Source organism: Chenopodium album, chromosome 2 (genome assembly GCF_948465745.1).
Source record: "Chenopodium album chromosome 2, dcCheAlbu1.1, whole genome shotgun sequence".
In the NCBI taxonomy this organism is placed as follows: Eukaryota; Viridiplantae; Streptophyta; class Magnoliopsida; order Caryophyllales; family Amaranthaceae; genus Chenopodium; species Chenopodium album.
This window is the reverse complement of record NC_137835.1, coordinates 10,334,579-10,351,452: the sequence shown is the minus strand read 5'-3', so window position 1 is coordinate 10,351,452 and position 16,874 is coordinate 10,334,579. Positions and strand designations below refer to the sequence as shown.

The following is a 16,874-nucleotide window of genomic DNA, read 5'->3' as shown; positions in this document are numbered from 1 at the left end:
AGTGGAAATAGTTTTCTATAGTGTCGAATAATATTTTCCATAGACGGATTAATGTTTCTTATTAACAGAAGAAATGACACAATACTTTATCTTTCTCATCTCCTATTCCATTTCCTTTAGTTTTTCTAGTGATTAAATAAACGAAGTTGAAAGACTAGATTATTTGGCTAAATTTTTAAATAGACAATACCAAAAAGCTAAAATCAAATATTGTCTACATCAATTTCCCTACGTGAATGTCTTTACTCGCACATAAATCTTCTTCGATCATGTTCCTACTCTTATAAACCCTTTTTGAACCATTGCATCAATTGAGATCTCATTTTTATTTACAAATTATCTATCTATAAATGAAAAACTTAAATAAGAAAAACAATTAAGTTGATATTATAAAAGTATACATCAACACCAATTGAACAAAAACTCATGAATAGATTTTTCCTTACAATTGAAATCACAACAAATTATATTATAGTGTATAAATAATGTAAAATTCAATTGACGCAATATTATCAAAGTATTTACTTCACAATATTTTCTTATGTACTATGTAAATGCAACATAGGCAACTTAGCTCATAGATAGGAAACTCGGATCACAAGTGACGGACCTTGTTTACATCAAAGATAAAAAGGACGGTGAATGTAATCGATCTTTTCCTTGAGTTTCCAGACATGAATATATGTTGTGTGCGATAAAAGATTTCACAAAGGAATAAACATAACGTAAGAAGACAGCCATAATCATAATTATTCCCTAGACTATCACACCAACACTGAATGGGCAGCACTCCTGCTGGCTTTGGATCTGCACAACCTGATCTGAAACCAGCAACATCAACCTGTACTCTGGTTTCCTAAATTAGCAGGACCATATGACAGGCGTGAAGAAGAAAGCTGGCTTTCAACAAACATGTCAGAATAATATACTATAATGTTTATAATTTACCTCTTCAAATTGCCAGTCTAATTATAACAACAATTCCTCGTACTTTTATACAACTACTTGTAATAAGTTACAACTATGAAGCCTGATACGCCCACATTGAAGACTTGCTCCTTGGCTCGATATGCTCTCCAAGAAACGGGATAAAAATAAACCCATGGTAAAACTCGCTCTTTACAAATAAATCAATCGACCAGTATAACAATGATACTGACGGTAAATAACCTTATCTACCTATTCTTTTTTCCCAGGCACAGGAAAAAACACGACTTCTCGAGTAATATGGAAAAAATGAACACAAAAAGAAGGGAGAATAAAAGAAAAAATAAAGGAATCACCCTACCTAAACCCAATATACAAATTCTACGCTTCTGTTGTCCGTACTTGAATATGTACGAGGCAGTAATCAATGATCTACATTCAGCCGCCTCAGCTCAGCTTGGAAAGAGGGACTAGAACCAAGTGTGCGGCGTGCAAGACTCCTAATGTCATCGCGCGAACAATCACGTGATATGCGAACAAGTTCCCACAGAGCACCCCCATTAATCATGTCCTTAGCATTTGCCTCTGAGCAAGGGGGATAAAATGGTTTGTAAATAACATGCAAAAAAGATGGCATAGGTTGAAAAAGTTGAGGTATATAGGAAGCATACCATGTTGAGCAAGGTGGCAGAGTGCCAGTTCAATGTGTCGCCTAATTGATGAGGCTTCATTGTTGGAATTATGTACAATCCAAGGGAGTGCACCATCCTCGATAAGCAGAGATCTCCCAGTTCTAAATCCTGCAATTTAAAGGACAATATTTAGAGTGGGAAATTAGTGAATAATTACAAATTCATAATAGTCCTACAATGCATCCACTTGACTGCACCAAGACAGATTTTTCTTCCATCAAAACAGCACATTAATAATATTCTCAAGACCGCAAAAGCAGCCCTTACAAAAATATTATTATGCTGACTAATAATAAGAAGTTAAAAAATATGCAGCAAGGTGTTGAAATCAAAAATTCAAAGTGAAACTCGACAATAAATGTGAAATCCTTCATGCCTTTGATTGAAAGAGGAAAGGAAACAAAGAATCTATCGCAATGGATTTTTTTTGATTTGAACACAAATCCATAGATTAAGTGGAGTGGTTTAGGTAATAATTCAGAAACAAGACGCACAGCATCTAAGGACATTTAAAATCTCAACTCCAAATTCCAACGTAAACAAATTGTACGATGCCTTTTTCAAGTTGATCTTTTAGTGGGCAACTGAGTATTATTTCAAGATACGGAAATGAGTAATATGAAAGTTAACACGACAAAACAAATGTAAGAATAAATCCTACAGTATGTTCAATACAGAATTAGAAATTCAAGCTCAATTATTCACAGTAAAAATGTGTTGGATCAGTGGTATTATCCCGTAACCCAATAGATTTTGGATTGATACTGCTCAACCAGCTACAAACCCTAAGTAGTTAAATTTTAAGCCAAAACAACCCAAAAAACGTAGTCCTGCAGTTTGGTATGGAACTTAATTTTAACCATAGTATATACAGTAATAGTGAGAAAGAGACAGAGGAAACGCGGCTAATATCTTTGTATTCATTAACAAACAATCATATGGGGGGTTAACAAGAAGCAGCAACAGGTAGATGTTTAACATTAAAAATAGTTGATCGTATATACCTTGAGTTGATGCCCTGGATTCACATTTTGCAAAGTTTGCAATCCCACGAGCAACTTGTGCAAGAACATCAGGGTGTCCAAATCTGACCATCCCCAACAATGCCTTGATACCACCTTCACCTCTGAGTTTGGCCTGCAGTTTGTCTGACAGAAATTTGGTAAGTAATACTCAACCAACTTCCTACCAAAAAATCAAGTTTTTTAAATTCTCAGTACACACACACACACTCCGTAGTACATCATATTTTGTAAGACAAGTCTACTATAACATCACAAGATCTACAAAAACTTAACACTAGCAAATCAATTGCACTATTTACCATGATTCAAAAATCTGGGTGCTACGATCGAAACCCAAATACAAAAATTCAATTTTAGGTAGAAAGACCTTTAGGAAAGGTAATATAGGTGAAAGTCCATCAACCATAACCAATTATCTTTTAAATCACATTATGATTTCAAATGAGCTTGATAAGAGTGCATGGACTAGCTCACTATATGGACATGGCTTATCCCCTGTTACCTCCCCCCACCCCTCCCTCTTTTTCTCTCCCGCGAACTGCAATCCAAAAAAAAAGAAAATTCATACATGAGCAATACAAAGTAATTTAAAAAAACTAGAAACAATTTGCATTCCTGTACCCACTTTCATACCGCAAACTGGTTAACACTGCTTTAAAAAAATGAAATTCAGGCATTAAGTAATGCTGTAATGACATCAAAATTTTAATAAGCTAATGACAAGCTGGATTACAATTAAACTGCTTGAGGTCTAATGTCACACACTCCCCCCCCCCCCCCCCCCCCCCCTCCCCCCTCCTTTCTCTCTTTCCCCACTTACTTTGAAATAGCACAATTAAAATCACTAAAAGACTTTAAAATAGCACAATTAAAATCACTTTAAAATAGCACAATTAAAATCACTAAAAGACTTTTAAAGTCAATTGTTCATTAAAGCCATGGTTTACCATTGCCACAAAGATTAGCAACTGCTCCAGCAATCATGCGAAGGGTTTGAGGATCCTCTGCTTTAGTAGCTGTTACTGATAGCAAACTTACACCTCCTTGGGCCATTATTAGCTCTTGGTTGGTTTCTGAAGTGACAAGAAAAGGAGCAAATATTAACTTAACAGCATAAGTAGGAAAAGATAATGGAGCCTGATAAAAGAAAGGTTAACTAATTCACCGTTCATTGCTAAGTTTGCAATAGCACCAGCAGCAACTCGATGTATGGTCTCATCCTCAGAGCTTCTAAGAAGATTTAGCAAAGAAGTAAGCCCACCGGCCTCAACAATCTTCTCCTGGTTAGTTTCTGCAGGATCAAGGAGAGTGAAATCGTCAAATCACAATGAAGTGACGTCAGAGAAAAAACAATTTTCTAAGGTATTTACCTTCTGCGGCCAAATTTGCAACAACTTTCACAGCATGAATTCGTACGTCAGCGTCTTCTGCTTCAAGTAATGACAATATCTTCTGCAAACCAACTGTAAGGAGACTGATTCTTGTTAAAACAGAAGAGTGCAGGAAAACAAGCAGTATTAAACAAATTCAAGAGAAATTTACGCTATAGTTGCTTACCTTGTTCAAAGAGTTTAGCTACTGAACTCTTATCCTCATTTCCTGCATCATCTGTTTGAGGTTGAACGCCTTGAACTTGTGTCACTTGAGTATCAACCTCAACATGAACTTTAGAGGTCCCATTGTCAAGTCTTCTTCTAGTCTATACAATAGCCAAGATAAATTCTTTTACAATCCACAAATGCCTTCCCAACTTATGATGCAGTTACAGAGATTTGCAAGTAATTTTTTGAAAACAAGCTTCTGGCACCAATCTCTGATATCAAAGAGATGGCAGCACAATGCAATGAAAATCCTTTCCTTTGTTTTTTATGCTGTTGCTTGTCCAAGTATCTAGCTTTCTTTAAAACAGAACATTATTGCATGTACCAAGGCCAAAAAATAATGATAAATGTTTCAGTTTTTAGCTTAACATGAGCATCCACATTTCCACACCAAGAGTAGCACCAGTGCCATGGAAAGTAGACAACAAGTTGATATGAAGTCAGGTGCACTAGTGTCACGAAAGAGGGAACTGTTGTCTTAAGCCTTTGCTTAGGATAAGATTGACAGACAGTTTATAGGATTTCTAATGAATACTGGTAGGCTGGTAGCAACTAGAAACTAGACAAGCTCACAAGATAGAGATGTTAAACATCGTGATTTTTACCTCAGGAAACTCGAGCTACAATGCAAAATTCCATTTCTGAAGAAGAAATTTACAAAGATAATGATCTATTACTAGTTTCACTTATGATCTAGACCTACAGTGTATGAATTCTGAGTGTCTTGATGTCTGGAGAGAACACCATACCTCATCAGCTTCAAAGCTTAGTTGCAACAATTGCCCTTGTAGCATAGCTATCTCACGTTCAAGTTTTTCTCGTTGGTTGGCCTCATCCTTCAACATCTGATGAAGCTTTAACATTTCAGAATTTGCAGCTGTCTGAACATAAAGAATGTAGTAAGTCTAGGATTCAGCATCAAGCAATGGAAAAAGTACATAACATTAACTTAGCTACTTTCAATTGAATCAACATACCTCTTGTTTCTTTGATTGCGCAAGCTGCATTTTAAGATTGGATGCCTCATCTTCAGCAGCCTTCCTCAGAAGCTTTTCACTCTGAAGCAACCTTTTCACCTCAGTAACTTCTTCATCAGCATGTACCTGACACGCCTGGCATATAAACATTAAAAATGCTCCTTGCGCTTCATACACATATACGTGGAAAACTACGGAACCAATGATATGTACAGCTAATCTACAATAGCTTACACAAAGCTTAAAGAAAGGACTGTAACCTTGGCACAAATATATATATATATATATATATATATATATATATATATATATATATATATATATATACAGCATTACTGGCTGATTAATAAGAATATATGTGGGTTGTGTCCAACAAATTAGCAAACAAAATAATACAAAGCATCAAAGACATGAAAAGTTAGGTTTCTCATACACCAAACAAATTAAACTTAGAGCTATACCCAGTGAGGATAGTTTAAAACAAGCTCCCTATCTATTCTATAAGGAAATTCATGAAGTGGTGTCCACATGAAAATATCATTTTACCCCTCGTAGGTCAATATTAAAATTGGGGGGAAAAAAAAAAAAAAGAGAAAAAAAAAAGTCCAACAGACAAATCAAATAAAACTGACAACACTAAATTACAATTACAATTTAGGGGAAGGGCATGTTAGCCACAATCTATTACAAGTAACTTGGGGAATAAGCTAGAGGTTTGTTAGGAGGGATTTTCTATAAATAGGTCTCATTAGGAGAAAGGGGACATGTTATATAGCGTGGTTTGTTATGGGGAGAGAGTGAGCCTGTCAAAAGCTCCTACTAAGGAGAGATTCCACCTCTCAAAAGTGGAATTATTAGTCAATTTACTGTAATTTTCATCGCATCAATATAATCATCATTTTCTTCTCATTAGCCGCCATTGTTAAGTGCTGTAAGCTACGTGAGTTCCTAGCAACAAAACAAACCCTATAACAGTATGACAATCACCTCGGGCTTACTCATCCATGTTTTACGTCCAAAAACCAATCACCTTTCTGGCTTCCTCAGGGTGTTTTACCTTTTTTTCCAAACAAATAAATCATCTAGCACCAAAAAAAATATACTTCATAATTCATGTTCGATTAATCACTCCATTATAATACCTTTATCATATTATAATAACATTATCCAAGTTTATGTGATAAAATTTACACGATATGAAAGACAATTATGTTTCAAATATTGATTATTTATTATTAGTATACCTTTAGATATTTTTTCCACAACTAATACTACTTCTGTCTTTATAAGTGCAACACTTTCCATAAAGACCGATTTTTTAAGAGCAACAATTCTAAAAATAGAAATTCTTTACAATTTTTTTTAATCTCTCTCCCTCTCCAGCCATGGTTCCCAGTGCCCACTTTTACTCTTTTTTTTTTTTTTTTTAATTCCTTCCTCTCACATCACTTGCTTTTAAATAAACTATTCACTCACTTTCTTCTTTCAATAATGATATTAGATTTCCCTTATTATTCTATAATTGATTTCCAAAATATAATTTAACAAACATTCTAAATTTCAATCATGCATTGCGTGAATAAAGAGTCCGTTCACTATAATACCAACACAACAGCAAGTCCCTGGAAGTTATTCTACCATTAAAAAAAATCAATTAGTTCAAGCGTCAAAGCAATCTTAAGATCACATATATCAAGACATATCATCCAAAATCACATTGGATATGTACAATTAATACAAGGATCAAGGTGCAGCTACATGAGGATTATATGGTTAGGAAAAGAAGAAAACATATGAGCATTTAAACAAGCCCACTGCTGTAACCAATTTAAGTGAAAAAAAAAAAAAAAAAAAAAAAAAAAAGAGAGAACTGAGGAAGTGAAAAGGACACTTAATTGGCACATCGTGTGAGAAGTGAAGCATGAATACCTCTCTTGTGCATGATTTGACTGACATATCATGCTTAGCACCAGATGTACTGGCTTCATTGCTTTGCTTTCGCTGATTGATTGCCCATTGCTCCTCAAGCTTCTTTACTGCCTCCATATAGTCTTTCTGATATTTTAATCTCTCTTCCTAGAGAAGGAAATCATTATCAGTAACTCAGATTTAGAAACAATAGACACAAATTAACCATAAGAACAATAATTTTAGCACTGCTTGCAACAGACACATGTCTTAATATATGCTTATGGGATTAAGGCTTTGATTGATTGATTGATTTGCAACAGAACCAGAGTAGACTTAGGCCATTTTTGGTAATTAGCTGATTGATATAGCAGATTGTATTAGCTGATTTGACTAGCAGGTTATAATCGCTGGTTATGAAAAAGTGTTTGGTAAATAGGTGTTAATTGTTCAATAAGCTAATTTTAAAAAGCTCTTATAATGAGCTTTTTCTAAAAGAGCTCTTTAAGCCCAAAATGCTCTTTTGAAAAGCTATTTACCATACACCCAAATAGTAAGAGTACAACAGTGTGACTACGCCCACTGTGCTGGACCACAGTTGCTAGGACAGAACAGAAATAAGTTAAGAATCATTGATAGCCTATGATTTCAGAGTTCATTTACCAACTACAAGAGAGGATTCCTGGTGAGGTGGCTTTCCCTCACACCCACCCAGGTAGAAGCACCGCCCTACAGATTAGAGAAGTTGGCTTTTCCCTCCCCAACCACCTCAAAAAATGCTTGGATCGCACAGATTATGAAACATGCCAATTTCCCAAGCTTATGCTGCTTTCTCTCTTCATTTTATACTAAATGCCTGCCTTAAAAGCTTGACACAAAGACATGGTGTTGATATCCTTAACGCACCAATTTTCACCCAGAAACCTCAATTCCTTCATCCACATATTGGTAAAGGAATGAAAATAATGACAACAGGAAAGGTACATAATATATGCTCACAGATGAATTAAATATAAGAACATTAACTGATTAACAAGAATAACAAACATATAAACTTGAAATGACTTGTGTATAGATGTAAAATCCGAGAAGCTTAAGCAAAAGTCTGTTAAGATCAGGAAGGGTTTTTTTTCCCTTAATGTTGTGTCCTGAAACCCTGACAAATTTTTACTCTGTATAATGTGTCCTAGTGTCTAACATTGGACCTGGGTAAAGCAGACCCAATCATCAAAAAAATATTGTAGAACTCCAGGATGGTTCAGCATTTCCAGCTGGCAGCGTATTCCAATGTATGCAGGAAAAAACAGGTATGCAGAGACTGATAGTTAATGGGCTAAAGGGAGTCAGAAATACTAGAGAAGCAAACAAGCAAGGTTCACCATAAGCAAATGAAATGGAAATCATCCAGGAAATGTTATAAAATTCTAATTTATTACTTGTTCCAGGTTCAGCCTAAACATTACTTTAAATTACTAGAATAATTCTTTATATCCAACAGCAGAAGGGGGAAAAAATACAATCAATATTTAAAAATTTCCAAATTAGACTTGCTTTCTCACTTAGCCATTTTATTAGAAATTGATTGTACATAATTGATGACCTTACTAGAACAGGATCTGTTCTATAGGATCATACCTTTATATCCTTGATTGTACATAATTAAATACTGTATATAGAATTACAGACCGGTAAGGCGGAATTACCTCCAAAGCATCAGCGTACTTTCGTTCAGCATCAGATACACGATCTTGTGCCTCCTTGTCAATCTGATCAATCCTGTCCTGGAAAGCCTTTTGTAGCCTTTCACTTTCTGCCATTAATTTGTCTAGTTGTATGTCAAGCTTTCTGGACAGACTTTTATAATCGAATTCTTCCTTTATTTTCAACATGTTTTCCACCTTCATCGCCTGTAAAATATTATGAACCATCATCATGTGAAGCCAAATATACAGTAACGCTTGAAGAGACGCTAATAAAGACATAACTTCAACAATGGCCCCACATGTAACTCAAAATTCATATACCACCTTGGAATATATTTCTTTTCTTATTGGAGAAAATTTTCACCACTAAAAAAACAAATATTGAACAAACGTAACTGATAACTGCAAGTGTACAAAAGATACATCTGTTCTCATGAAGACAGTACAGCAGTTTACACGAGAGTCCATTTTATTATATACAGAGAACAACAAGATAGTATAGGTTTGTGGTTTGCCACTCACCCTTTGTCCAAACATTATGGTGCTCGCTGTTTCACCTCGGTGACGTGAGGATGGCCCAATTGTAACAACCAATGAAGTCCTAGCAGTACCTGACAGCACATGAATTGCCTCAGTATACATTCATACATGTTCAACCTTATATTAACTGGCCACTAATTAGGTTGGTAATGAGAATTTATTCATATAAAAATACTCTAACATCCATCATGCAAGATACAATCTAGTATATTGAAAAGGAGTCAAACATGAAAGAAAAATAACACAGCTGACCACCAAATGAATCTCGAAGTAACCGAGTAAGCTTTGAATCGCGAACTGGAACATGCGCACTATTTTCTGCAAGAGCATTAATACACTTTCCTAATGCACTTAAAGAGAGATTGATAGATTTAGCTTCCTCTAGGGCATGACCATCACTTCCTGGAAAACACGAAGCGAGGAAATCTTAGGGCATGTTGTCATTGAGAGGAAATTTGACCCTTAAAGCAGAAAAAATAGCAGCACAAAGCCAAAAATAAGAAACATCAAACCAGGATTAGTATAGAAATAGTGAGGCATTGAGGAAAAAAGGTACTAACAAAAACATCTAAAACAAAAGAGATGAGATAAGAATAGCAAAATTTTCAAAACGAATTATATAATCAGATACCATAACACCAAATCCCAGTTAAACAAAAATGTGGTCTTGAGAAGCAACGGGGATTTCCTTCCATAATTAGCTAAAATATGCTGTGCTTTGGGGAAAAAAAAAAGGTAAAATAGAACACATAGGAATGCAATGTGGAAACTGTAAAGTTCCCATTGACCTCTCAAAGAGAGCTTTAAAATAGGAACAAGCAAGTAAAGAAAACAAAATGATCTCTTCAATAAAGTAATTTAGGTAAGCACCTGACTTGTCAATACGCTCAGAACCTGCAAGATCAACTACGACGAGTTTGCCCTTTCGCACAACTGAAGGTTTGAGGTTTTTAACATGAGAGCTACTTCCATTCTCATTTGGTAAAGCTGAATCCCTATCCTTGACAGATCTTCTCACATGTACCTGCATGAATGCAATGAGCACTATGAGGTTCAATCATGAAAGAAGATGAGAGTAGACATCACAATACAACCAGCTATAAGAACTTATAAAGAGAGATTTTATAACCATCAAAATAGCATGACTACGAGAAGATTCTGTATTCAATTTGGTATTTGTAGCAAAGCGGTGTGCTTCCCCTAATCTTAGCAGCTCTAGGAAGCTCTTTTGATCCTTGATTTCAACACAACTAGCACCAGGGAGCGAAACGTCTCCAGACTTTGGATCTTCCATGATGGAGATGTTGTCATTACTAGGATTAAGTAAATCTTGTATTGTTTCCATGTACAACTACAAGGAGTTTATGAAAGAAATGATTTCATGTCATATATTAAATTATTAAATCAGAGATATTTTATACATGCCAAACTTCATCATGGGTCAGAATGACATTTTAAAACAAAGGATAAGACATGAATTGTTTTTTTAGAGATTCTCACAAATGTTTTCAAGGATACAAACCTGGAAATAGGAAATTAAGACAGTATCAGTATCCAAACGAATACCAGCCAAAATATCCTCCATTGCACGCACCATAATTCCACGACCAGCTGTATCTTCCTCTCCAAGTTGTCCTAGTGTGTAAGTTTTTCCAGTGCCAGTTTGTCCATATGCCATAATTGTTCCATTATAACCATCCAAAACACTCTGCAGATAATGATAACACACGGAATCATGTAGTTGAATAGATAACATTTTCCCAGCGCATGCAAAATGCATATGGAGTTAGATGTAACAGATGTAGCAGTGCATCAAGTGTTTCACTAATGAAGTGTGCAGAAGAAAGAATACAAACCTCCACAACAGGTTTCGCCACAACCTCGTAAACGCGTTTTTGTGATGCGAATTCGGTCAGAACCTCATCAAACTCATAAGTATCTGAGTCCCAGTTGTTCTTACGAAGCTTTAGTCTTTTAAGCTGTGGTAAACAAATCAGTTATCTGACAATGGAAAATTCCATAGGAAACCTAAAAGAATTGGATTCCAGCAAAGAAGTAAAACCTCTGGTTGTAGCTCTACACAGTCTGCAAAATCAGCATCTGCAACCAACTCCTCTGCGTTCCTAGGTCGTAATCTCACAGCAACTCGTACTCTCCCCAAAACTAGTAAAAACAAAGGGCAACATTATAGATTTCTTAAGTCCCAGATTAGCCTTGATTACAAGGTAAATCACATATTCTAAACTTTTTGGCTTGAGAATATACAATAATGTAGACAAGACTATGAATCATTCCATACAGGTTGTTACAAACACTCATCGCTTGTCTAGCACAAAGTTGCAATGACCCACTAAGGTAATGAAGATAAAACTAGGGATTTTTTTTTCTAATGGAACTTCCTGGGTAAACTTCTATAGTAACAAAAACTTTTGTATACATCCGATGTACAATAATATTACAGTACAATAATATTTGGAATGGGAGATTAAAACAAATAGATGGGGAGAACTCATATTAGGCAATAGAGACGTGCCACGTTGAAAACACTCACATAGGATAACTTACAATTATTCAACAAAAGTTAAATTTTGTGATAATGTGAAATGAGTCTTGCAACCCAAACAAGGAGAAGGAGAGTTTGGTCCACAAACAAGGCTAAGTAGATTTCATACTAAAACCAATTGGCAATAGTAGGAGTAACTCCTGTACCTTATAAAGTGGCATCATCTTTCCTTTTTCTTCAATGTGGGACACTTACAAGTGGGCTATAGGTCTAGCAACCTCAACAAAGAGGAGGAGAGTTTGGTCCACAAACAAGGCTAAGGAGATTTCATACTAAAACCAATTGGCAATAGTAGGAGTAACTCCCCAACCTTATCAAGTGGAACCATCTCTCCTCTATCTTCAATATGGGACACTCACAAGTAGGCTACAATGGGTTTCAACACATCTGCACATCAAGGAAGTGTCTTTTTACAATTTATTTCATCATCACTTCAACTACCTAGACCTGGATACGTGGAATAAGATATTAAAATAAAGAAACAAGTTTTTTCTTGTTTTTTTTATTTATTTATTTTATTAATAGATGGGGAGAACACATATTATGTAACAGTGACGTCCTACGTTGAGAACACTCACATGGGATACCTTACAATTACACACAAAATCCATTCCTGCTTCCTTAATTTATGATCTTGCACAATCCGACACATGTAGGCATAACACAAGGAAATGAATTGTGATAGGTCTTTCAACTATCAAGTAGCACCTTGCACTAAGGCTGTATAATTCATAGCAAAATTTGAGACAAGACCAAAAGAAGAGTTCAGAAAAGACAGCAGTTGTTATATCATGTAAGAATATTCTCAAGGGCAATCATAAGAAGAATACAACATGACACCTATGTAACTATAATTCTTCATCTAGACCCGATAACCAGTGCTCGGCCCTCGGATACCTTAATAACATGACAAAAACAACAGATGATATCAGGTCCCATACTGTAGTCCACCATAGCCATTTGATATTTGTCCTCAAGTCCGAGTAGTCCAGATATATATCACTTCCAAGTTCCAACCTTACATAATCAATGTACAACTACCCAAACAAATTCATCCAACAAATATTAACTTCCAATTAATCATTACCAAATTTGGAAACTAAGTTGAAGGCATGTAGCAGAAATAATAAGCATTATATAAACATTAATTAAACCCATAATTTCATCATGGATTCCAAACTTACAACAAGAAGTATCTAAGAAAATGCATGTACTGATTAAATAAATTGAGCTAAAGTTCCTTGATTAAATGGATCAGCACCCAGCAGAATTCTAATAAAAAATTCAAGGGGAATAATTACACAAACCCTAATGGATAATTAAGTATAATGATAAAAAGCTAAAAGCGGAAACATTAATTACACCAATCCACCCATATTTATATCCGAAACTTAATAATTTGAGCTAAATGTCATTAATTATCATCACATTTGAAATAATTAAGACAATTAAAAAGGAAAAAAGAACGAACCAGCGGCGTCGTTTTTGGCGGAGGAGAGAGAAGCAGGGGAACTCCGACGAAGCGAAGAGGTAGCAGAAGACGAAGATTTATTAGATTTAACAGAAACATTAGAAGAAGAAAGAGAAGACCTAGGGTTTAAATTAATGGAGGAATTATGAATTTTATTAATGGAGGATTTGGAATTTCCATTTCTGGAATGATTCCAGCTTCCACTATTAATCGACATTTGCGAAATTTGTTCTTCAATTCAATTCAATTAATCGCAGAAAAATTGAAATGATTTTGATGATTGAAATGATTATGATGATTGAAATGATGAGATAATTTGAAATTAGGGTTGAAATTGAAAAGGGAAAAAAGGAGGACAGTGAAGAGAAATGGAGAAAAAAGCTGGAAATGGAGGAGAGAGAGTGGTGGAGGGGAAGTAAATGTAATGGAGGGAGAGAAAAGAAAGTGGACCAAATCGTGTCCCCGAAGTGGGAGTGTGAGAGGGGAAGAGTATTGTAAAAGTGCGCACATTTTTTACGAAATTTTTGGGTTTCTTTCCTAATTTTGATTTAGGATTCCGGATCTTAAGAAATTAAGGTAGCGTGATTCGTAGTAGGAATGTAGGATTGCGATTTGCGAATTGGGTTGAGCAGCTCGTGAGTGAGTAACTCGAGTTGACTCGACTTGATTTAAAACTTTTAGTGATATTAAATGAGGTGTACAAGCTTTAAATCACTTGTATGATTTGTGAATAGTTAAAATTAATTAAATTTGACAAAAAGTAAATACTACTATATTTTGTCTTTATAGGGAAAGCTAAACACGTAATTAGAAAGAGTAGATAATAATTTATCTCGAAATGACTAAAATTGCAACAAGCATATTGACTCGAATTGAAATTTTAATTTCGTATAAGTCGAGTAAGGAATTATTGGGCTTAGCAAGTAGCTGACACAAGCAAAAAAAGTTAATAAGACCTTATTTAGTTTACCTTATTTTTGCTTATTTGATCTGGTCTGATCTGATATGATCTTATTGTCTGATTTTATCAAACTTTTACCAAGTGTACGATAATTTATAAGGAAAAAATGTATCAGGTGGGATCTTATTAGATTCATAATATTGCTTGTCAAAAAAAAAAAAAAAGATTCATAATATTGTGTATTTTACTATTTTATTAATATGTAATTTTCATAATTTTTTTCATTACAAAACTAAAGATATTTAGCGATAAAAAAATTATACATAAAATGATGATTTGATCCGAACTTATTTTTTCTGATCTGAACTTATTTTTTCTAAAATAAGTAAAAATAAGGTAAACTAATCTAGGCCTAAGTCTAGATGAGCAACAATTGGTTCACGTCCTTCACGATCAACTTGCACAATAAAGCACTCTTGGCCTACTCTGTAGCATAAAGAAACTTGATTAGTTTTGTGTGATGCATATATATACACCATGTACTGTACTCGGAAATATCCTCGGGAGAACAAAGCACGTAGAGCAGCTTGCTAAAGAAAGCTCATATAATTCACAGGAAAAGAAAAGACTTAAAAGAGTAGTTCAAATATCAATCACTATGCATGAATCTTAACACAGTATAATTTAACCTGGCTCGTGGACCTATGATGCATTGTAATTAGAACAATAAAGGTATGATATGATGTTGGATTGATGTATTGAAAATTCCATATTTCTTCGTGGCCTATTTTGTTTACTCTATTTGACTTATTTTAAACCTAATAAATTTATTAAGTTAAAAAAAAAAAAAAAAAAAAAAAAAAAAAGGTCCTAATAAAGGTTACTCGAGTATAAATTACATCTAAAATAACTCTAATTTGTTATTTGAATGTGTGATAGTATTTTGTATATAACAAAAGACTTCTGAAAATTGGATATCTTATAAGTTAAACACAATTATATGATATGTTAGGATTTTTGTCATTAAAGTTGGGCATGAACTTGGGATTATTCCTATAGCATGACAAATTCAATACCCATGCATGCATATTAACTAAAAAGCAAAACAAAATTGTAAATGAACATAGCCTAACTACTTCAATAATATTGCCTTCGTATTCATATAATCAACACGTACACTCGATCACTAAAATAATAATTCACCTATATATAACAATTATTAATAAAACATTTCCAGGATAGTTTGATAATCAATATATAAAACACCAAATTGGCAAGATAACCACCTTATCAAAGTTGTAACACTTTGACTTTTGAATATATTTGTTTAGATTAATTAATTTCAACATGACATTCATCTTTACATGTTGTATTAATAGATAATGTGGTTAAAGTCAATGGAGATTCACTTTTGTTGACAACACTTCAAACCCTCAATGGAAAAAAATTATGTGCAATTTAATGAACATATCCCTACCTTATAAAAAGTATAACATTACTCTTATAAATAGTGTGATATCAATTATACCCTTCAAAATGTACATTTACATATATACCCTCATTAATATGTATAAGTTTTTTAAATGAATAGTGTTTGACAATTATATCCTCAAAATTTTTTGTTTACTTATATTCACTCATTAATGTTAGTTGCCTTGGTATACCTGGCCTCTAAACATATTTGTTTGCATATCAACAACTATATTTGTGATTTAAGGTCAAACCGAAAGAACTTCCGGATATGGCTAACTATAGCGCGTGTTAGTTACCCTAATAATAAAATAATATAATATCCTACGGTATAACTTTGCATTTATTGTCAACTTTTTTTTACCAAATTTGATATATATCGTGTTAATGCTCGAGTTTTAATATGGAGTATAAAAGGTCATATTAATGTAGCTATTAATAATTGAATAAAGTAGGTGAATTTTAAGCTTGTACATCTAAAAGTTTACTCAAAATAAATTAGGTCCCATAAACTATTTTCTTGTTCATTCCACCCCTGGTGTTCATTTAATGGCATACACTTCTTTTGCCTTTCTGAACTTACAGTTACTACTACTGTGAACTTGTGAAGTATATAAACGGTATATCCCTACCAACATAAAGTAAAGGTAAGATAGTACATTGAACTTTGAAAAAGAGTGCTAACCAAACCATGATCCATCTCACCTTCCAATATATTTTCTTCTTTTTGATTCATGAATTGAAGAGAAGTGGTAGAGAAAAGACCTTAAAGAATACGTTAGGGGAAAAGTCTTTGAGATGAGCTATCACTCTTGATGCTTGACTCTTTGATTTATGTAATGGCATGATTGGATAGATACTTCTTCTCATCATGCATCTTTTACAATTGCTCGATTCTTCTTTTTGAGTCGAGTTTAAATTAAAGATTTTCTTAATTTCATTTTAGTTAGCATGATCCTTTAAATACACTTTATCTATCTCTAATATGTTTGAAAATATAGAGTTGTCTATCATCTAATGAATACAACTTCATAAAAATGGCATATTATTAAGATATATGTAACATGTAACAATCTTTAAGGAATGGAGAGAGTAA

The 16,874-nt window shown here is 34.1% G+C and overlaps 1 protein-coding gene across 3 annotated transcripts; it reads right to left on the bottom strand.

Moving 5' to 3' along the window:
- Positions 1 to 884: 884 nt before the first annotated feature.
- Positions 885 to 13,896, bottom strand: LOC145595823 (kinesin-like protein KIN-UA). Of its 3 annotated transcripts, none has more exons than XM_081652254.1 (19): positions 13,408 to 13,893; positions 11,436 to 11,536; positions 11,230 to 11,352; positions 10,896 to 11,081; positions 10,503 to 10,724; positions 10,244 to 10,397; positions 9,626 to 9,775; positions 9,356 to 9,444; positions 8,834 to 9,037; positions 7,152 to 7,298; positions 5,223 to 5,357; positions 4,995 to 5,126; positions 4,202 to 4,343; positions 4,015 to 4,107; positions 3,810 to 3,935; positions 3,592 to 3,717; positions 2,624 to 2,767; positions 1,599 to 1,727; positions 885 to 1,512 (listed from the first exon to the last, which is right to left on the bottom strand). In XM_081652254.1, the coding sequence occupies exons 1-19, from the start codon at positions 13,622 to 13,624 to the stop codon at positions 1,352 to 1,354; spliced, it is 2,781 nt and encodes a 926-aa protein (XP_081508380.1). In that variant the 5' UTR covers positions 13,625 to 13,893; the 3' UTR covers positions 885 to 1,351. The 3 variants fall into 3 exon arrangements, 2 of the variants coding, with proteins under 2 accessions (XP_081508380.1, XP_081508388.1); XM_081652262.1 differs by having other exon boundaries at positions 5,223 to 5,348; XR_014103019.1 differs by lacking the exon at positions 885 to 1,512 and having other exon boundaries at positions 2,624 to 2,756; positions 13,408 to 13,896.
- Positions 13,897 to 16,874: the final 2,978 nt, after the last annotated feature.

Excerpts from the sequence above, each read along its gene's own strand:
- LOC145595823 (XM_081652254.1), bottom strand. The coding sequence starts at position 13,624 with ATGTCGATTAATAGTGGAAGCTGGAATCATTCCAGAAATGGAAATTCC. Across the intron at positions 11,082-11,229 it reads TGGCGAAACCTGTTGTGGAG|AGTGTTTTGGATGGTTATAA; the intron begins GTTTGTATTCTT and ends CATTATCTGCAG. Across the intron at positions 5,358-7,151 it reads TCAAATCATGCACAAGAGAG|GCGTGTCAGGTACATGCTGA; the intron begins GTATTCATGCTT and ends TTTATATGCCAG.